We start from the raw sequence: 20,846 nt of genomic DNA, 5'->3' as shown, positions 1-20,846 counted from the left end.
CAGGGCACAAGTAGGATCAGGCGTACAGGAAGACAACGAGCAGTAAACTGTAGAGCTCTGTTATCCGTGCCCCATCTGTGTACATGGTAGGGGTATTTATAGTTAACTGGGAGGGGTAATGGGCCCCTAAGTACAGTTATACCCCTAGTTACCAGCTACATTCCCAGAATATTCTCCTCAACGATGTCATTACAGTGAGAAGAGTTTAGTAATCCATACGTACTATATAATTTACCCCACAAAGGGCTTACAAGTGGGTCCAGATGATATGGGGACGGAGTCATGGGCCCTTTCGTAGTCTGATGAAGTCTCCAACCGTGTGTTGCACCCTCGGTTTTGGGAGGTCGCCGTCGCAGGCAGGGCCTCCGATGGCGCAGCGAAGTCGCGTCCCTGCCTTCGCGTGGTTTGGGCACAACCGTCGGTGAATGCCTTTGGGGGTTGACTAGGGCCCTCCGCTTGACTCCCCTGTGAGGATTCGTCCGGAGACTATTGTGCGTTGAAGTCGAAGTGCCTTCGTCTGATGCTCCTGTGTAAGAAATATCATGAGAAACTATCTAAGTCCAACATAATAGGAGCTACACGCAACAATATTAAATTTATTTATTTATTGGATATCAAATATGATTGCGTGTCAAAAATAGTACTAGTAATTATATTTATGTAGGAGTATATACAAAAATTCTCAAAAATATAGATGTCTTCATCTGAAATATAAAACTGCACTTATTTTTTACTCATCTTAGTATTTATTTTAGGCCTAAATATATGAGAAGTAGATAAGAGACTGCATGATACAATTATGATTTATGAGTCCTAAATAATAAATACAGTTAAAACATATTATATATAACGAGTCGTGTAGAGATGAGCTCTTCGTGAAAAATCTATCTTTTAAATTTTTTCACTTACTTACCTAGAGACCCTTTAAAAAATCTCTCACTTAGAGTTAGTTTAGAAACTTCATTTTACGAAGAGATTCTTATTTTTCCAAGGTTTAATAAATTAATTTTTCTTAGAAAAATAGAAACCCTTCAGAAAATAGGGTTAACAAACTCGTCCTTAATTGAGTTATACATACCCTCATTATTATGGGACGTGTAGTTCACTTTATTAGGCTTGGGATGAAGAGAGTATATGCCATACGATATTCCTGGCAGTTGTGGGTGGGCCCGCCGACCAAGTAGCTCGTCGGGGATCGATGTGAAGGCTATTCCGTTGGTCGTCTCCAGCGGTCCAGCCCAATCCTAAAAATGAATCGGCCGCGTTCCCGTACGTACCGAGATTACGAGCTCCGATCACGCGGTCGCGAAGCCAATAACCCCGTTCACACGGCACTCCTATTCCTTCTCATAGCACGAATTTACCGCCCGGTTTGTAGAATTTTGTGTGAATGGGGTTGCGTTTTAGTGTATTCGTGCAAGAGTCTCGTGCTGAAGCAGCGAGTTTGATTTTTTTACCTTTTCCTCTTCGGATAAAATGGCGGCATATTTACAGAGCAGAACTTCCTCCCTCGCTCAAACGAAAAACATTAATTAATCTACAGCCAAACACAAATATACAAAAAAAAGAAAAAATACTAAAATTCTAATATTAACAAAATCCTCCGTCTGCGAAAGGATGAACCTCCCGAAGTCAACCGCCCGGCTACCGAACGCTAACGCCTAACGGCGAACGAAACAAAGAGAATCAACCGATCGAGCTCTCCCGCCGCGGACGAAACGGCGCGCGGAGGCTGGCCGCGGCCGGGCGGCGGTGAGGGTCGTCAGTAGGAGCAGGTGACCCGGTGCGCGGAGCGGTCCCGGAGCATGCCGCGGTAGAGCGCCTCACGGTTGGCAGGCATCATACGCTCCTCCGACCCCGCCGCGTCCCTGCAGGTGGCCGCCGACGACGACGACGCAGCGGCGGTGGCGGGCGCGGAGGACCTGGTCGGGCGCGGGGCGCCCTCATTGTCGACGACGTCGGGCGCGAACCGCACGCGCTTCTCGCCCCTGCGTCTCCTCGCCTTCGCCTTCGCCTTCGCCCCGCGCGGCCGCCTCTCTGCGCAGCAGCGAGCAAAAAGACCAGAGCCCGTTAGAAACGGAGAATCCCGTCAGCCGAAAGCGAAACAAACGCGGCAACAGGAGAGAGAGGAAGAAGAGCGACGGGTCTCGTATACGTACCTGACGACAAGAGACAGGGGCGCAGGGCGTGCTCCGGCGCGCCCTCCTCCGGCTCCGGCTCCGGCTCCGGCTCGGGGACATGGGAGAGGTGCGCGCGGCAGAGCGAGAAGATGACGAGAGAGCCGGAGAACGCGACGGCCGTGGCCGCGGCGAGCGCGAGGGAGCCTCCCATCGACGACGACGACGACGACGACGACGAGGACATGGATGATGTTGCCACGGTCAAGCCTTCGCGGTAGGTGGTGGGCGGGGCGGGTGGCTCGCCTTCCGCTTTCCTTCTCTTTGACGACTGACTCGCTTGTTCTCTCGGGACGGCACGGCGCGGTGCGGAACTGTGGTGGATGCGAGTGCGGGGGGGCCTCTGCCGCCCGCGGAGGGGGGTAAATAAAGGCACGCGCTGCGCCGCTGCCGTCCGCGGGCGAGAGGGGCAGAGGGCCACCTGCCTGCGGTCCCGACTCTGCTCGGGGTCCAAACTCCAAGGTAATTACGCCTAATCCAGCCTGCTTTTTCGAGCTGACGCCGACGGTTCATCCCGTCATTCTCGGGTCTGGGGCTGGCCTGGCTCTGGCTGGCGCGCTTGCCTTGATGGTTTTCACAGGCCCGGTCGGCTGCGCGGGTTGTTCTCAAAATTAGGCACGAGATAGTGGTGATAGTTTGTTTCAACCTCTTTTTTGCCTATTTATTAATGTTCCCTTGGCCTGTAAATTCAATTATTTTTCCCATGTTTCAGGACTTTTGCACGCTCATGATTTGAGGCGTGACCGCTTTAATTTGTCGACAAAAATGTGCCAACATGCACCTGTTTCTTTTTCTGTTTTGTCAATGAAAATATGTCGTTATATTCACATGGACCATATGTATTTCTAGGCATGAAAAAAAATGGAATGATCCAACCGTATAGGCCGGTCTATGAATTTTCCGTTGATGCTTTAACAAGACGAATACTTTGGACACTGATTGTAGGAACCAAAATAGAGCAACATAATTAGAGAAAAGACCTTCGTACTCATAGTCTATTCCGGAAGAAGAAGGTTAACATAATAAAAGATATTAGGATAATAGAATAGGATAAATAAGAACTTTTGGAAGAGATCGTTACTATTATAATACTTTTATTATTTCTTCTAAGTTACAAACGACTAGAGGTGTACCTTCGAGGGTTAAGGTAAGGATACGATGGTACAATTTTAGAGGTAGAGTGATTCACTCCTCCTACCTAAAAAGGTGCCCCTCTATATGATATTGTACCTTTATTTATAGTGACGAAGCACGGTACAACTCTATATAAGATTACAAATATGTCATTTGGTCCTATATATTGAGCATATATAATCCTCTAGGGGCATCACCGTCTTTCCATTTGTAGACATGTTAAATAAGCCTTTGGATTTCTCTCCTTCGTCTTCGTTGACTTATTGTCGCCTGTCCAGGTCATAGAGCCGAAGCTTCCTGATTCTGCTTTCGTGAGTACACCGTTTAATCGAAGGCTTTTGGACGAAGGTCGATTTCATCACTGCTTCAAAGATCCTAAAACAAACTTGAAAACAATCTATATATTAATGTTTTGAGACGCTTCGGCAGGATAAGACCTCCAACAGTAGCCCCTCGAGGTATTAGTTTGTTCTTCGTAACGAGCTCAGCCCACAGAATAAACGGAGGCCTCGTGCCAAAGGCCCACAAAACACCTTCCCCGAACTCGTTATGGAAAACGAATTCTTAAAAATACAATTTTGCAAGCGTCTGACATCAAGGGACCACTTTGCAATGGGTGACTGCCCGTGAATCCTCGGATTCTGTGCCTCTGTATAAAACAAGCTGAAACCCTAGAAGCTAAGCACGACATTCATTGCTTTTGCCATTTTGTAGCTGCCCTTTTCTCTGCCTCCGAAGCTGCTTCGCTTTTGTAGATTCGTAAACTTCGTAATCTGCCACCCTCGTAGCTTTTTATACAGTCGAAGAAGGAAAAAGTGTTGAACTCGCCATTGTGGCGTACTCGGATGCTGCTGAGAAGGGAGGAGAAGTTCCAGTTGATGGGGAACGGATCATTGGTTAGTGCAACTGGGGCATTCGCTTCAGCTGCCGATGGTGAGCTTGAGATCGTCCCTACTGGCCTAACAGAAGAATATGAAGATAATAGTGAAAGCCTCGAATTTGAAGAGGACAACAATGATGTTTGGCCAACAAAGCCAGCCATGTGTGCTCTGAGAAATCAGCAGTAATGATGGGTCACATTTAGGTGCTAAAAGGTATTGACATGGTTAGACTTGGGGTGAAGCTACTATTCCTTTGATAGCGGAAAATGAAGTAGTTGTTTTCTGAAGCTTCCTCAAATACGGGCTTCGGTTTCTACTCCACAGGATGGTTGTGGAAGTGTTGAACAAGTATGACATATTTATTTATCAACTAACCCACGGAATAAACGGAGGCCTCGTTCCTTTATTGAAGAATAATGAGGTTGGGGTCTTCATCTAGGCAGTGCGAAGCCAAGGCATGGAGCCCAATGCAGAATGCTTCTGCCAGATCCCAATGGGGCTCAATCCCCAGGTACCCCTCATAGACGGCGGTGAAGATGGCCACCTGAGCAATCGAGTTAGGGTTGAAGTTGTGACCTCCATCCCGTAGAAATGCGCAAGAGCCCGCATGAAGCGACTCGCCGGAACTCCAAACCCCCGTTCATGGAACAAAGTGAAGCTCACCACATAGCCCGCGGCAGAGCCAACATCTACTCGTCGCCCGGCGCAAACCACTCGAGCTGCGGGCCGGGGTGCAGGGGTGGAGTAGACCGGCGTCGACCAGCGCCTCCAAATCCTCATCGGTGACGGCGGAGATGGGCTATGGGTCACAAGGGGAAGAACGCTGATCTTCTCGGCTACCAAGACGGAGGAGGAGGAAGGGGAGAAGACGAAAAGCTCTTTTTGCAGATGGCGGAAACGATGTGAAGCAGGAAGGCTGAAGCGGCAAAGATTAATGGTCCGAAGCATCCGTCTCGAGCGGATTTAAAGGAACGGGTGAAGCCACAAAGGTGTGAATCGTAACAGCCAGATGGCGGTCGTTTCGAATCCCGGGCGCACGCGCGCCACAAATGGTCGGTTGATCGATAGGACGTCCCATCGCATTAAATGATCGTGCCCCCTCCGAGAAAAAACACGCCAAGCGTCGTTCCGCATTCTGCCTCAAAAGGTACGCCCCCTTTCCTCCGCCTCTATCCCTCTACCTTTCTTCCCTTTATCTTCTCAGCAGTTAACCGAAAGAAGACATCTTCTGCCTCGGGCAACTCACCTTGGGAAGGAAAAAGGCAAGAAGGAATATTGTTCAGAGGTTCGAAGGCTAGGCCCACGGTAGGGCTCGGAAAAAACCACCTCAGAACATAAGGGCTCGAAGCCCAATACTGATCAGGGGTTCGAAGGTTGGCCCCTCGGAAGGGCTCCATAACCGCCCTAGGTCACAGAGTTAGAGATGGCTATGGGTACGCCCGTACGTGGCCCTAGCTCGGGTCACGGCCCGAGGTACCTTAAGACATATCCGAGACCCCCGGGAATGATTCATGATTGTATCCCATCGTAGGGAGGTATCGAGCCCTCGAACCCCATCAAACGGGTTTGAGAACAGGCGAATCACCCACAGGTATCTTTTGGGGCGTGTCTTCGGACCACTAGCTGACTCTTATCAAAGGGAGCTCAGACCCCTGCTCGGATTACCCGATAACAGCTCAACAAAAATGTCTTGCTCGCCACCCATCGAGGGTAGCATGACATATTCCCCCTTCCTCCTCGCGGAGAGGCGACGAAGCAGCGTATTAACCTAAAGTCGAGACACCCCTTGAATGACATCTTGCACTGCGCAAAGGCTCGGGGGCTGCCCTCACAAATCATGACGAAAGTTCCAATAGATCGGCTAAAGATCGAATTGAACTTATCAGAAGCCCAACTACTCCTTCGGTGCCTCGGGGGCTACACCCGATGGGTGCGCTCGCGCGCATCCATCAGAAACCATATGGCCTATTCCTCGAGAAAATGCGGCATGCCCACGAGCAAGCTGCAGAGCCTCCAAACAAGTACCAAAGTACTTCCTTGGAAGGCTCGAGGGCTACTGTCGGGGGTGATAATTAGGGGTACCCAGACTATCCCTCCGAAAAATGCACTCAGGAGAAATAAAGACATAACCCCCGAGGGGAAGCAGCCAAGGTACCTCTTAACCCGAGGCCTCTTCCCGAGAGTTCCCACCTTAGGCAGAACTCTGCCTCACCCGAAGTCACAACCGCTCCACCCATCTCGCCTGAGCTGATCCCAGGCAGATAAGACAAAGACGCCCGAAAATAGGTAGGGAACACTCGCATTTAATGCACATACCTACTCCACACTGTGGTAGTAGGAGCACAGTGACTAACAAGACGACAGTCAAATCCAGGCGAAACAACATGATTACACATCCGCTACAGTACGCGCACGCCACCTGCCATCCCTCGATGGGCCATCTAATACGACAGGTGACGCAGACCGGCCCTCAGGCGCAATCTCTGCCTCACCCGACGTTGAGTTCAGACCTTGGGCGCAAACTTCTGCCTCGCTCGATGTTAAGTTCAGCCTCGGGCATAATCTTCATCTCATTCGACGCAGAGTCCAGCCTCGGATGATTTCTCTGCCTCGCCCGAGCTCGGCCTCGGCTACCTACTCCACTGTGAATCCTGCAGGTAGCCAGTTCGCTAACTGTGGCACACGTCAAAGGATAGCTCAGCTGACGTCTCGGGAAGACTTCTGTCTCACCCGAGCAGGGCTCTGACCTTGATAACCGCGGCAAGTAATCACGATGTCACTCCTCACAGGGACACTGATGCATCCTGTAAGCAGGATTTAACCCATACCCCGACGTTGTTACAACAACTATGGTATGGGCGACCCCTCCCCTGAGGGCTCGGGCGTACGGCCATCCCCTCGGCCTCTGCCTCGGCTCTCAGCAGGAAATCAGCGGACACAAGTCAACAATGCAGTGCACCGTCACGTCGGCTTAGAGGGCACTAAGACAACCCCCTTGGACTACGACAACCCCGGGCTCCACAGCATACATCTCTTACTTGTATAAATAGGGCAGTAGTTCCCCCAAGGGGCCAGGAGGACACAAGGGCAAACACTCAGTCGTTTCCCACTAAGTCTTAGGATATTGGCACTTGCCTCAATTAGTTCCAGGGACTTGGGGACTTCCCCTCTCCCGTTGTGCTTGTAATCCCAACTGCAGGCACTCAGGTGCGAGTAATATAAGCTTCACCCCCCTCTGCTGGAAGTAGGGCCTTGCTTGCCCGAACCAGGATGAATTGCTTGTGTCAACTCGCACACCATGTAGACTGTGGGCACGTGGCATTATTCACTAATTGGTTAGGACTCTCTGTCCAAACACCGACACAAATGGCCTAACTCCTAGGAGGAGTGGTTCTATGTGAAGAACGATTTGGAGAAAAGAGAAGACACCAGGAACATAATCCAAAGGCCTATTAAGCCTAGCTTCAGCATAAAGAGGCCAATTTACTATATGAATAATGATGCTCAAGCTACATTGTTTGCATTCAATGCCATTTGTAACTATATTGGTATAAAGGATTTGGTGCAAGAGCACATAGCCTTTGATGTCTGGCCAAGCTGAGTGGAATCTACCGGAGTCGTGTGATGAATGGTTAGATGGCATCGAAGCAAAGTGTAATGAAATTCTTCGGAACTATGTGAAGAAAGAAGATGAATCTCTAACGGTTGCCTTTGGGGCCCAAGGAAAAAGGAGGTTGAAAAACATTTTTGATGCTATAGGGTTCTTCTACCCTGATTACCCCCGACTAACATAGAGCGGAGGAAAGAAGAGGAAACTTGCTTCGAAACCACCTCCAGTTGTGATGAGGACATCACTCCTATAGATACAATGCATAGACCGATAACACGATCACGTGCACGACAACTAAATCTCTAGGTTCGTTCTAACCTAGTCAATTGTGTTTTAGAGCTTACGCTTGGGGCCATGGACATTGTGATGATTAGGAACCTTGAAGAGGACCAGGAAGGACTTGGGAAGGGATAAGGTGTCAAGGAGAAGAAGCTAGGACGTTCACAATAAGAGAAAGCCAAGTCTAACTCAACTTCAATTCTACCTCGTAGTCCAGGACTAGTCTGCACTAAAACAGACGCCTAGGATGCATTCAAACTCCGTGTAGCTTGGACTTTATATGGATGGAAATATAAAGAGATATGTTTTCCAACCCAACTATTCCTGGCTTAAAATTCATTCATAGTCAATGAGAATCTTCGAAACAAAGCAGCTTTCAGTTTTGTTTCGGTGTTGCGACACCGTCTATTGGGCTGTTGGCCCGTGTATCGTGTTGGAGTCCATTAGAGGTGGGTCCAGGTGTTTTGCATGCCCCTAACCTCTATTTAATCAGCATTAGCCACCACCATTAGGGTGGGGCTTTTTTTGATTCATTCTGTCATCAAACACTGTCACTGTTCATCGGTTTCTGAGACCTCATCTCGTGATCAAAATAGTTTTGATTACATTCTTCCTGCTCTTGCTTTTGTTCTTGATTACACTTGCATGGATAAGCCTTCATGGAGAGGTCACTCATGTTTCATCGGTGATAACCAACATATCTGTGGTGTAGTGATTGCGAGAATCCATTCGCTTGGAGCCTTAGATCATCAACGTCGAGATCTCTACTCGATCAAGTTATCGTACCTCTTGGAAGAATGGGCCTTGCCCTCTATCGAGTGGTATTAAGATTTGGGTTGACTATGAGGTATAATCTAACCTTTAGATTTGTTTTGTTTCATCCCATAGTCCAAAAAGTCAAAAAAATCATTGTATGCTTTGACGTATTCCTCCATCTTTTGTAGCAGCTTCTCCAAAGAATGGGAAGGTTTTGTGGCAAAGTATTGTGGTGGTAGGACTAGACGAAGACAGTTGATCATTGCTTCGATAACAATGTCATCTTGCACACTTGGTGCCTAAACCCGAAGCTAAAGGAACATTTGGACTTATGCCTAAAGATATTCATCTTACTCTTGAGCACACTGGAACAAAGCTTAAGTAGTGATGGGCTTTGTTTGAAAGCCTTATAAAGTGGTGAGGAGAATATCGTTTATCTTCTGCCACGAAGATACAAATCCTAGCCAAAGAGAAGAGTATTATGTTTGTGCTACATTCTTGACTGCCATGGAAAAATATTTTGCCACGACTGTTGTGTTGCCGCCGTACAAGGATATGGTGGCCTCATAGATCATCAAGAACTGCTTCGGGTTTGACAAACAATCATAAATTGGGAGTGGGGGTGGCCTATAGAGTGGTGTCCATGGTGCAGCTTGCAACTCTGCTACCAAAGAAGAAGAATTGTCATATAACGAATCATCATAGTTGTGCAATTCAAAATGCAAATTTCTTTGATGGTGTGAGCCCTAGAATTGCTCCTCCTGTTATGTCGTGTGACACAATTCTTCTGCCGCTTCATCAATTTGTCGTTGTAGTTGAGAGACCCAAAGCATATTTTCCCATCACTTCTCGACTTACTAGCGGATAGCTTCAAGATTTTCAATTTCTAGGTCAAGATCATCTAGTGGTGGAGGATTCATGGCCTTCCTTTTCCATTTTTGTGCATCATGTAGTTATGCTTCTTCATTCTGGTTCTAATGGGAGCAAAAACCAAAGTGGGAGATGTGGACTTCTTCGGAGGCATGACAAAGAGATGCTTGTAGCCGTGAGTTCACCGAAGGTGGACGCCAATGTTGGCCATCTGCTCTAGTTCTTGATGGGGACCAAAACAGGGCAACATAATTAGGGAAAAAGACCTTTGTTCCCACAGTCTATTTAGTGAATAGACCGGGAGAAGAAGGTTAACATAATAAAATATATCCGGATAATAGAATGATAAGAACACTTGGAAGAGATTGTTACTAGTATAATCATTTTATTATTCCTTCTAAGTTACAAACAACTATAAGTGTACCTTTGAGGGTTAAGGTAAGGACATGAAGGTACAACTTTAGAGGTAGAGCAATTCCGATCTCTCACGGCTCCTCCCCCAAAATGGTGCCCCTCTGCATGACATCGTACCTTTATTTATAATGGCAAGCCACTGTACAACTCTGTATAAGATTACAAATATGTCCTCAAGTCCTATTGAAAGTCGCCTAGAGGGGGGTGAATAGGCAAATCTGAAATTTACAAACTTTAAGCACAACTACAAGCCGGGGTTAGCGTTAGAAATAAACTTAGTCCGAAAGAGAGGGCAAAAACAAATCAACCAAGGAAATAGAGCGGATGACACGGTGATTTGTTTTACCGAGGTTTGGTTCTTGCAAACCTACTCCCCGTTGAGGTGGTCACAAAGTCCGGGTCTCTTTCAACCCTTTCCCTCTCTCAAACGGTCACCTAGACCGAGTGAGCTTCCTTCCTTGATTTCCCGGGTCACTTAGACCCCGCAAGGACCACCACACAATTGGTGTCTCTTGCTTCGCTTACAAGGCTTTGAGATTAAGAATGAGAGAAAGAAGAAAGCCAACCAAGCAACAAGAACAACAAAAGAACACAAGTCGATCTTCTCACAAGTCCTAAAAACTAGAGTTGAATTGTGGACTTTGATTTGATCGGAGGCTTTGATTTGTGTCTTGAAGTGTTGTGTATTGCTCTTGTATTGAATGAAGAGTAGTGAATGCTTGGATCCTTGAATGGTGGTGGTTGGGGGTATTTATAGCCCCAACCACCAAAACGGTAGTTGGGGAGGGCTGCTGTCGATGGGTGCACCAGACAGTCCGGTGCGCCAGCCACGTCACCCAACCGTTATGGTTATGACGGTTTCGACCGTTGGAGTTCTGACAGCTTGGGCCATCGGACAGTCTGGTGCCGCACCGGACAGTCACTGTTCACTGTCTGGTGCGCCTTCTGGCGCTGCTCTGACTTTGCGCGAACTGTCCGTGCACTGTTCAGTTGTCAGTCGACCGTTGGAGTCGACCGTTGCGCTGGCGAGCCGTTGTTCCGCTGGCACACCGGACAGTCCGGTGACCCACTGGACCGTTCGGTGAATTATAGCAAAGCGCGGACTCAAAAACCCGAAGGTGAAGAGTTTGAAGTCGATCCACCCTGGTGCACCGGACACTGTCCGGTGCGCCAGACCAGGGTTCACTTCGGTTTCTTTTGCTCCTTTCTTTTGAACCCTAACTTTAATCTTTTTATTGGTTTGTGCTGAACCTTTGGCACCTGTAGAACATATAATCTAGAGCAAGCTAGTTAGTCCAATATTTGTGTTGGGCAATTCAACCACCAAAATCATTTAGGAAAAGGTTTGACCCTATTTCCCTTTCAATCTCCCCCTTTTTGGTGATTGATGCCAACACAAACCAAAGCAAATATATAAGTGCAGAATTGAACTAGTTTGCATAAGGTAAGTGCAAAGGTTGCTTGGAATTAAACCAATTTATACTTTTATTAGATATGCATGGATTGCTTTCTTTCTTTTAACATTTTGGACCACATTTGCACCACTTGTTTTGTTTTTGCAAAATCTTTTGGAAAATCTTTTCAAATAGTCAAAGGTATATGAATAGGATTGCAAGAAGCATTTTCAAGATTTAAAATTTTCTCCCCCTGTTTCAAATGCTTTTCCTTTGACTTAAACAAAACTCCCCCTGGATGAAATTCTCCTCTTAGTGTTCAAGAGGGTTTTACCAATTGAAAGAAGATTAACTATACCAATTTGAAAATACTAAATAATTGAAAAATCCTCCTTTAAATATTTCATCATAAAATACCAATGGAAAACTTCATTTTAAACTTTGAAATTGGTGGTGGTGCGGTCCTTTTGCTTTAGGCTAATACTCTGTCCCCCTTTGACATTAATTGCCAAAAACGAAGACATTTGAGAGCCCTTTTTTTTACTTTCTCCCCAATGGTACAAATGAATATGAGTGAAGATTATACCAAAGTGGAGAATGGTGCAGAGTGACGACGAAGAGTAAATAATACCAATTAGAGTGGAGTGGAAGCCTTGTCTTCGCCGAAGACTCCATTTCCCTTTAAATCTACGACTTAGCATAGGAATATACTTGAAAACACATTAGTCATAGACATAAAAGAGATACGATCAAAGGTACATAAATGATATATGTGTACAAAGCATCAATCAAAGTTCCTAGAATCAAGAATGTTTAGCTCATTCCTAAGTTTGGTAAAGGTCTTCTCATCTAATGGTTTGGTAAAGATATCGGCTAATTGTTCTTTGGTGCTAACATAAGCAATCTCGATATCCCCCCTTTGTTGGTGATCCCTCAAAAAGTGATTCCGAATGGCTATGTGCTTAGTGCGGCTGTGTTCAACGGGATTATCCACCATGCGGATTGCACTCTCATTATCACATAGGAGAGGGACTTTGTTAAATTTGTAGCCATAGTCCCTAAGGGTTTGCCTCATCCAAAGCAATTGCGCGCAACAATGGCTTGCGGCAATATACTTGGCTTTGACGGTAGAAAGAGCTACTGAATTTTGTTTCTTTGAAGCCCAAGACACCAGGGATCTTCCCAAGAACTAACAAGTCCCTGATATGCTCTTCCTATCAATTTTACACCCTGCCCAATCGACATTTGAACAACCTATTAAATCAAACGTGGATCCCTTGGGGTACCAAAGACCAAACTTAAGTGTATGAACTAGATATCTCAAGATTCTTTTCACGGCCCTAAGGTGAACTTCCTTAGGATCGGCTTGGAATCTTGCACACATGCATACAGAAAGTATAATATCCAGTCGAGATGCACATAAATAGAGTAAAGATCCTATCATCGACCGGTATACCTTTTGATCTACGAATTTGCCTCCCGTATCGAGGTCAAGATGCCCATTAGTTCCCATGGGTGTCTTGATGGGTTTGGCATCGTTCATTCCAAACTTGGTGAGTATATCTTGAATGTACTTAATTTGGCTGATGAAGGTGTCCTCTTGGAGTTGCTTGACTTGAAATCCTAGGAAATACTTCAACTCCCCCATCATAAACATCTCGAATTTTTGAATCATAATCCTACTAAACTCTTCACAAGTAGATTTGTTAGTAGACCCAAATATGATATCATCAACATAAATTTGGCATACAAACAAATCATTTGCAATGGTTTTAGTAAAGAGTGTAGGATCGGCTTTACCGACTTTGAAACCATTAGTGATAAGGAAATCTCTTAGGCATTCATACCATGCTCTTGGGGCTTTCTTGAGCCCAAAAGCGCCTTAGAGTGTTTATACACATGGTTAGGGTACTCACTATCTTCAAAGCCAGGAGGTTGCTCAACATAGACCTCTTCCTTGATTGGTCCATTAAGGAAGGCACTTTTCACGTCCATTTGATAGAGCTTAAAGCCATGGTAAGTAGCATAAACAAGTAATATACAAATTGACTCAAGCCTAGCTACGGGTGCATAGGTTCACCGAAATCCAAACCTTCGACTTGTGAATATCCCTTGGCCATAAGTCGAGCTTTGTTCCTTGTCACCACACCATGCTCATCTTGCTTGTTGTGGAACACCCACTTGGTTAATACAACATTTTGGTTAGGACGTGGAACAAGATGCCATACCTCATTCCTCGTGAAGTTGTTGAGCTCCTCTTGCATTGCCAACACCTATTCTAAATCTCTTAATGCATCATCTACCCTGTATGGCTCAATAGAGGAAACAAAAGAGTAATGTTCACAGAAATGTGCGACACGAGATCGAGTGGTTACCCCCTTATGAATATCGCCGAGGATGGAGTTCACGGGGTGATCTCTTTGTATCGCTTGGTGGACTCTTGGGTGTGGCGGTCTTTGACCCTGTTCTTCTTGATCATCTTCCTTTTATTGATCATTATCATCTCCCCCTTGATCATTGTCCTCCTCTTGAGGTGGCTCATCTTCTTGATCTTCTTTATCATCATCTTGAGCTTGATCCTCATCTTGGGTTGGTGGAGATTTTTGCATGGAAGATGATGGTTGATCTTGTGCTTGTGGAGGCTCTTCGGATTCCTTAGGACACATATCCTCAATGGACATGTTCCTTAGCGTGACGCATGGAGCCTCTTCATCATCTAGCTCATCAAGATCAACTTGCTCTACTTGAGAGCCATTAGTCTCATCAAACACAATGTCACAAGAAACCTCAACTAATCCAGTGGATTTGTTGAAGACTCTATATGCCCTTGTGTTTGAGTTATAACCAAGTAAAAAGCCTTCTACAGCCTTAGGAGCAAATTTAGATTTTCTACCTCTTTTAACAAGAATAAAGCATTTGCTACCAAAGACTCTAAAATATGAAACATTGGGCTTTCTACCGGTGAGGAGTTCATATGATGTCTTCTTGAGGATTCGGTGAAGGTATAACCGGTTGATGGAGTAGCAGGCAGTGTTAATCGCCTCAGCCCAAAACCAGTCCGGAGTCTTGTACTCATCAAGCATGGTCCTTGCCATGTCCAGTAGAGTTCTATTCTTCCTCTCCACTACACCATTTTGTTGTGGTGTGTAGGGAGAAGAGAACTCATGCTTGATGCCCTCTTCCTCAAGAAAGCCTTGAATTTGAGAGTTCTTGAACTCTGTCCCGTTGTCACTTCTTATCTTCTTGATCCTTAATCCGAACTCATTTTGAGCCCGTCTCAATAATCCTTTTAAGGTCTCTTGGGTCTGAGATTTTTCCTGCAAAAAGAATACCCAAGTGAAGCGAGAATAATCATCCACAATTACAAGACAATACTTACTCCCGCCGATGCTTATGTAAGCTATCGGGCCAAATAGATCCATGTGGAGTAGCTCAAGCGGCCTGTCGGTCATCATGATGTTCTTGTGTGGATGGTGGGTACCAACTTGCTTTCCTGCTTGACATGCGCTACAAACCCTGTCTTTCTCAAAATGAACATTTGTTAGTCCCAAAATGTGTTCTCCCTTTAGAAGCTTGTGAAGATTCTTCATCCCAACATGGGCTAGTCGGTGATGCCAGAGCCAACCCATATTAGTCTTAGCAATTAAGCAAGTATCGAGTCCAGCTCTATAGAAATCAACTAAGTATAGCTGACCCTCGAGTACTCCCTTAAATGCTATTAAATCATCACTTCTTCTAAAGACAGTAACACCTATATCCGTAAAAAGACAGTTGTAACCCATTTTGCATAATTGAGAAACAGAAAGCAAATTGTAATCTAAAGAATCTACAAGAAAAACATTGGAAATAGAATGGTCAGGAGATATAGCAATTTTACCCAGTCCTTTGACCAAACCTTGATTTCCATCCCCGAATGTGATAGCTCTTTGGGGATCATCGTTTTCTCGTAGGAGGAGAACATCCTTTTCTCCCTTGTTATGTGGTTTGTGCATCCGCTATCAATGATCCAACTTGAGCCCCCGGATGCATAAACCTACAAAACAAATTTAGGCCTTGTTCCTAGGTACCCAAACGGTCTTGGGTCCTTTCACATTAGAAACAAGCACCTTGGGTACCCAAACACAAGTCCTTGAGCCCTTGTGTTTGGCCCCAACATATTTGACAACTACTTTGCCTGATTTGTTAGTTAAAACATAAGCAACATCAAAAGTCTTAAATGAAATGTTATGATCATTTCATGCAACATGAGATTTCTTTTTTGGTATTTTACTATGAGTGGTATGCCTAGAGCTAGATGTCTCATTCTTATACATAAAAGCATGATGAGAACCAGAATGAGACTTCCTAGAATGAGTTCTCCTAATCTTGTGCTCAGGATAACCAGCAGGATATAAAATGTAACCCTCGTTATCCTGAGCCATGGGAGCCTTGCCCTTAACAAAGTTAGACAATCTCTTAGGGGCATTAAGCTTGACAGTGTCTCCTTGTTGGAAGCCAATGCCATCCTTAATTCCAGGGTGTCTCCCATTATAAAGCATGCTACGAGCAAATATAATTTTTTCATTTTGTAGTTCATGCTCGTCAATTTTAGCATCTAGTTTAGCTATATGATCATTTTGTTGTTTAATCATAGCAATGTGATCATGGATAGCATCAACATTAATGTCTCTACATCTAGTACAAATAGTAACATGATCAACACTAGATGTAGAGGGTTTGCAGGCATTTAATTCATCAATCTTAGCATGTAACATTGCATTTTCATTTCTAAGATTGGAAATAGAAACATTGCAAACATTTAAATCTTTATCCTTAGAAATTAATTTATCATTCTCAATCTTAAGGTAGGAGAGTGATTCATTCAACTTGTCAATTTTAGCAATCATACTAGCATTATCATTTTTAAGGTTGACAAGAGAATCATCACAACCATTTAATTTCTCAACCTTAGCAATCAATTTGGCATTTTCAATTCTAAGGTTAGAGATGTTGTCATGGCAAATGCTAAGCTCACTAGTTAATTTTTCACATTTCTCTACTTCCTGAGCATAGGCATTTTTTACTTTAACATGCCTTTTGTTTTCCTTAATAAGGAATTCCTCTTGGCTATCCAAGAGTTCATCCTTCTCATGAATAGCTCCTATCAATTCATTTAATTTTTCTTTTTGTTGCATGTTAAGGTTGGCAAAAAGGGCAAGTAAATCATCCTCATCTTCACTAGAGCTACCCTCATCACTAGATGTTGTATATTAAGTGGAGGCTCTAGATTTTACCTTATTCTTTTTGCCGTCCTTTGCCATGAGGCACTTGTGGCCGACATTGGGGAAGAGAAGGCCTTTGGTGACGGCGATGTTGGCGGCGTCCTCGTCGGAGGAGGAGTCGGTGGAGCTCTCATCGGAGTCCCATTCCTGACACACGTGGGCATCGCCGCCCTTCTTCTTGTAGTACTTCTTCTTTTCCTTCCTCCTTCCTTTTTTGTCGTCGCCCCTGTCACTATCACTTGATAATGGACATTTAGCAATAAAATGACCGGGCTTACCACACTTGTAGCAAACTTTCTTGGAGCGGGGTTTATAGTCCTTCCCCCTCCTTTGCTTGAGGATTTGGCGAAAGCTCTTGATGATGAGCGCCATTTCCTCGTTATCGAGCTTGGAGGCGTCGATGGGGAGCCTACTTGATGTAGACTCTTCTTTCTTCTCCTCCGTCGCTTTGAATGCGACGGGTTGCACCTCGGGTGTGGAGGTGCCGCCTTGCTCGATGATTTGTTTGGAGCCTTTGATCATCAACTCAAAGCTCACAAACTTTCCTATCACTTCCTCGGGAGACATTAACTTATATCTAGGATCACCACGAATTAATTGAACTTGAGTGGGATTATGAAAAACAAGTGATCTAAGAATAACCTTGACCATTTCATGGTCATCCCACTTGGTGCTCCCGAGGTTGCGCACTTGGTTGACCAAGGTATTGAGCCGGTTGTACATGTCTTGTGGCTCCTCTCCTTGGTTGAGGATGAATCGATCGAGCTCCCCCTCAATCGTCTCCCGTTTGGTGATCTTGGTCACCTCATCCCCTTCGTGCGCCGTCTTGAGGACGTCCCAAATTTCTTTGGCCGTCTTTAACCATTGCACCTTATTATACTCCTCTCGACACAAGGAGGCGAGGAGTATAGTTGTAGCTTGGGAGTTAAAGTGCCGAATTTGATCGGCCTCGTCCGAATCATAGTCCTTGTCCCCTACCTTCGGTACCTGCGCTCCATACTCAACAATATCCCATATGCTTTTGTTGAGTGAGGTTAGGTGATGCCTCATTTTATCGCTCCACATACAATAATCCTCACCATCAAAAAATGGTGGTTTGCCTAGGGGAACAGAAAGTAATGGAGTGCGTTTGGAAATGCGAGGATAGCGGAGGGGCATCTTACTATACTTCTTGCGCTCATGGCGCTTAGAAGTGACGGACGTCAATTCGGAGCCAGAGGTGGAGGGTGACAAAGAGTTGGTCTCGTAGTAGACCACTTTCTTCATCTTCTTCTTCTTGTCACCTCTCCGTTGTGACTTGATGGAGGAAGAGGATTCCTCCTTGTGCTTGTGGCCGGACTCCTTCGAATGGGTTCGTCTCGAGCTTGCGGACTTGTCGCCGGTCATGATATCCCTCTTGGCGTGATCTCCCGACATCACTTCGAGTGGTTAGACTCTAATGAAGCACCGGGCTTTGATACCGATTGAAAGTCGCCTAGAGGGGTGTGAATAGGCAAATCTGAAATTTACAAACTTTAAGCACAACAACAAGCTGGGGTTAGCGTTAGAAATAAACTTAGTCCGAAAGAGAGGGCAAAAACAAATCAACCAAGGAAATAGAGCGGATGACACGGTGATTTGTTTTACCGAGGTTCGGTTCTTGCAAACCTACTCCCTGATGAGGTGGTCACAAAGACCGGGTCTCTTTCAACCCTTTCCCTCTCTCAAACGGTCACCTAGACCAAGTGAGCTTCCTTCCTTGATTTCCCGGGTCACTTAGACCCCGCAAGGACCACCACACAATTGGTGTCTCTTGCTTCACTTACAAGGCTTTGAGATTAAGAATGAGAGAAAGAAGAAAGCCAACCAAGCAACAAGAACAACAAAAGAACACAAGTCGATCTTCTCACAAGTCCTAAAAACTATAGTTGAATTGTGGACTTTGATTTGATCGGAAGCTTTGATTTGTGTCTTGGAGTGTTGTGTATTGCTCTTGTATTGAATGAAGAGTAGTGAATGCTTGGATCCTTGAATGGTGGTGGTTGGGGGTATTTATAGCCCCAACCACCAAAACAGTCGTTGGGGAGGGCTGCTGTCGATGGGCGCACCGGACAGTCCGGTGCGCCAGCCACGTCACCCAACCGTTAGGGTTCTGATGGTTTCGACCGTTGGAGCTCTAACAGCTTGGGCCACTGGACAGTCCGGTGCCGCACTGGACAGTCACTGTTCACTGTCCGGTGCGCCTTCTAGCGCTGCTCTGACTCTGCGCAAACTGTCTGTGCATTGTTCAGTTGTCAGTCGACCGTTGGAGTCCACCGTTGCGCTGGCGAGCCGTTGCTCCGCTGGCACACCGGACAGTCTGGTGACCCACCGGACCTGAAAGGGAAATGTGCCTTTGGGCCATTTCTATAATGTTTTGGTGATTAAGTGCCCCACACATATTCTCTAAGTTCTAAATGTTCCAAAGATTGAAAAAGTGCAAATCAAGACATGAGGAATGTTTCTAGACTTAGTACATTTGTTTTAGAATACTAATGAAGTTATCTAAGTGTTAGAAACAGAGAAAAGAAGAAAAGAAAAGGATTGCAAAAGACTGGCTATGTGCAGCCGAAGATCAACTCAGTCTAGCACACCGGAAAAATCGGCGGCGTACGACTGTAATTCACCGGACTGTCCGGTGGTGCACCGGACTGTCCGGTGAGCGAACGGTCGCCAGCGCAACGGTCGGCCGCGCAATCCGCAGGCGACGTGTGGCCCGCGCCAACGGTCGGCATTGGGCACCGAACAGTGTCCGGTGCGCCAACCGGCCCGGAGTTGCAACGGTCGTCTGTGCCAGAAAAGGAAGGAGATCGGCACTGGACCGTCTACAGTGACTGTCCGGTGGCGCACTGTACTGTCCGGTGCGCCACTCGACAGAAGGCAAGGATAGCCTTCCTTGTTGATCTTCAACGGTTCCTAGCTACCTTGGGCTATAAAAGGGACCCCTAGGCGCATGGAGGAGTCACCCAAGCTTACAAGAAACATTCTAAGACTCCAACTTCACGCATTCGATTCTTTGAGATAGTGACTTGAGCTCCATTTGAGTTGTGAACTCCGTGCGTTGTGTTTTGAGCTCAAGTTGTGACTTGTGTGCGTGATTGTGTTGTGGATTTGAGTCTTGTGTGTGTTGCTCTCCCCTCCCTTACTTCTGTGCTTCTTTTGTGATCATCATTGTAAGGGCGAGAGGCTCCAAGTTGTGGAGATTCCTCGCAAACGGGAGAAAGACTAAGAAAGGAAAAACCGTGGTATTCAAGTTGATCATCGGATCACTTGAAAGGGGTTGAGTGCAACCCTCGTCCATTAGGACGCCACAACGTGGAAGTAGGCAAGTGTTACTTGGCCGAACCACGAGATAAAATCGCGTGTCTGTTGTGTGCTTTTCCTTTGATTGTCTGTGTTCACAAGATCTCGTTTCAAGCTACTTAGCCATTCTAACTTTCATAACAAAGTTTCGTGGCTATTAGTGTTGAATTTTATAGGATCACCTATTCACCCCCTTCTAGGTGCTCTCAATTGGTATCAGAGCCGTTCTCTTCATCTAAGGGACTAATCGCCCGAAGAGATGGATCCTAAGGGAAAGGGGATGGTGGTCAACGATAAGGAGAAGGAGTCCCTCTTCAACGAGCCAAGGGACGACAAGCCCACTGACTCAGGATCGAGTCACAAGAAGAGGGACGGGAAGAAGAAGAGGCGCATCAAGAAGATCATTTACTACGACAGCGACGCCTCCTCTTCTTCACCAAGAGACGACGACGACGATGACTCGTCTAAAAAGAAACTGGTTAATCAAAACTATTTATTTGATTATTCTCGTATTTCATTCAATTCTAATGCTCATTTGCTATCAATTCCACTTGGTAAACCTCCACACTTTGATGGAGAAGACTACTCTTTTGGAGTCACAAAATGCGTAGTCACTTATTTTCTCTCCATCCTAGTATTTGGGAGATAGTTGAAAATGGAATGCATTTCGACAGTATGGATAACCCTGTGTTTATTAATGAGCAAATTCATAAGAATGCACAAGCTACCACTGTTTTGCTAGCATCTTT

The 20,846-nt window shown here is 45.8% G+C and overlaps 1 protein-coding gene across 1 annotated transcript; it reads right to left on the bottom strand.

Moving 5' to 3' along the window:
* Positions 1-1,456: 1,456 nt before the first annotated feature.
* Positions 1,457-2,517, bottom strand: LOC100275516 (uncharacterized). The gene is made up of 2 exons (NM_001371601.1): positions 2,160-2,517; positions 1,457-2,037 (listed from the first exon to the last, which is right to left on the bottom strand). Exons 1-2 carry the CDS (start codon positions 2,362-2,364, stop codon positions 1,763-1,765), a joined length of 480 nt encoding a protein of 159 aa, NP_001358530.1. The 5' UTR covers positions 2,365-2,517; the 3' UTR covers positions 1,457-1,762.
* Positions 2,518-20,846: the final 18,329 nt, after the last annotated feature.

The sequence above is a fragment of the Zea mays genome, chromosome 5, assembly GCF_902167145.1.
Source record: "Zea mays cultivar B73 chromosome 5, Zm-B73-REFERENCE-NAM-5.0, whole genome shotgun sequence".
Classification (NCBI taxonomy): domain Eukaryota; kingdom Viridiplantae; phylum Streptophyta; class Magnoliopsida; order Poales; family Poaceae; genus Zea; species Zea mays.
Note: the sequence above shows the minus strand (reverse complement) of the source record. Positions and strands in the feature narration are given on the sequence as shown.

Coding starts and splice junctions, on each gene's coding strand:
- LOC100275516 (NM_001371601.1), bottom strand. CDS start 2,364: ATGTCCTCGTCGTCGTCGTCGTCGTCGTCGTCGATGGGAGGCTCCCTC. Junction 2,038..2,159: donor CCCCTGTCTCTTGTCGTCAG/GTACGTATACGA, acceptor GCTGCTGCGCAG/AGAGGCGGCCGCGCGGGGCG.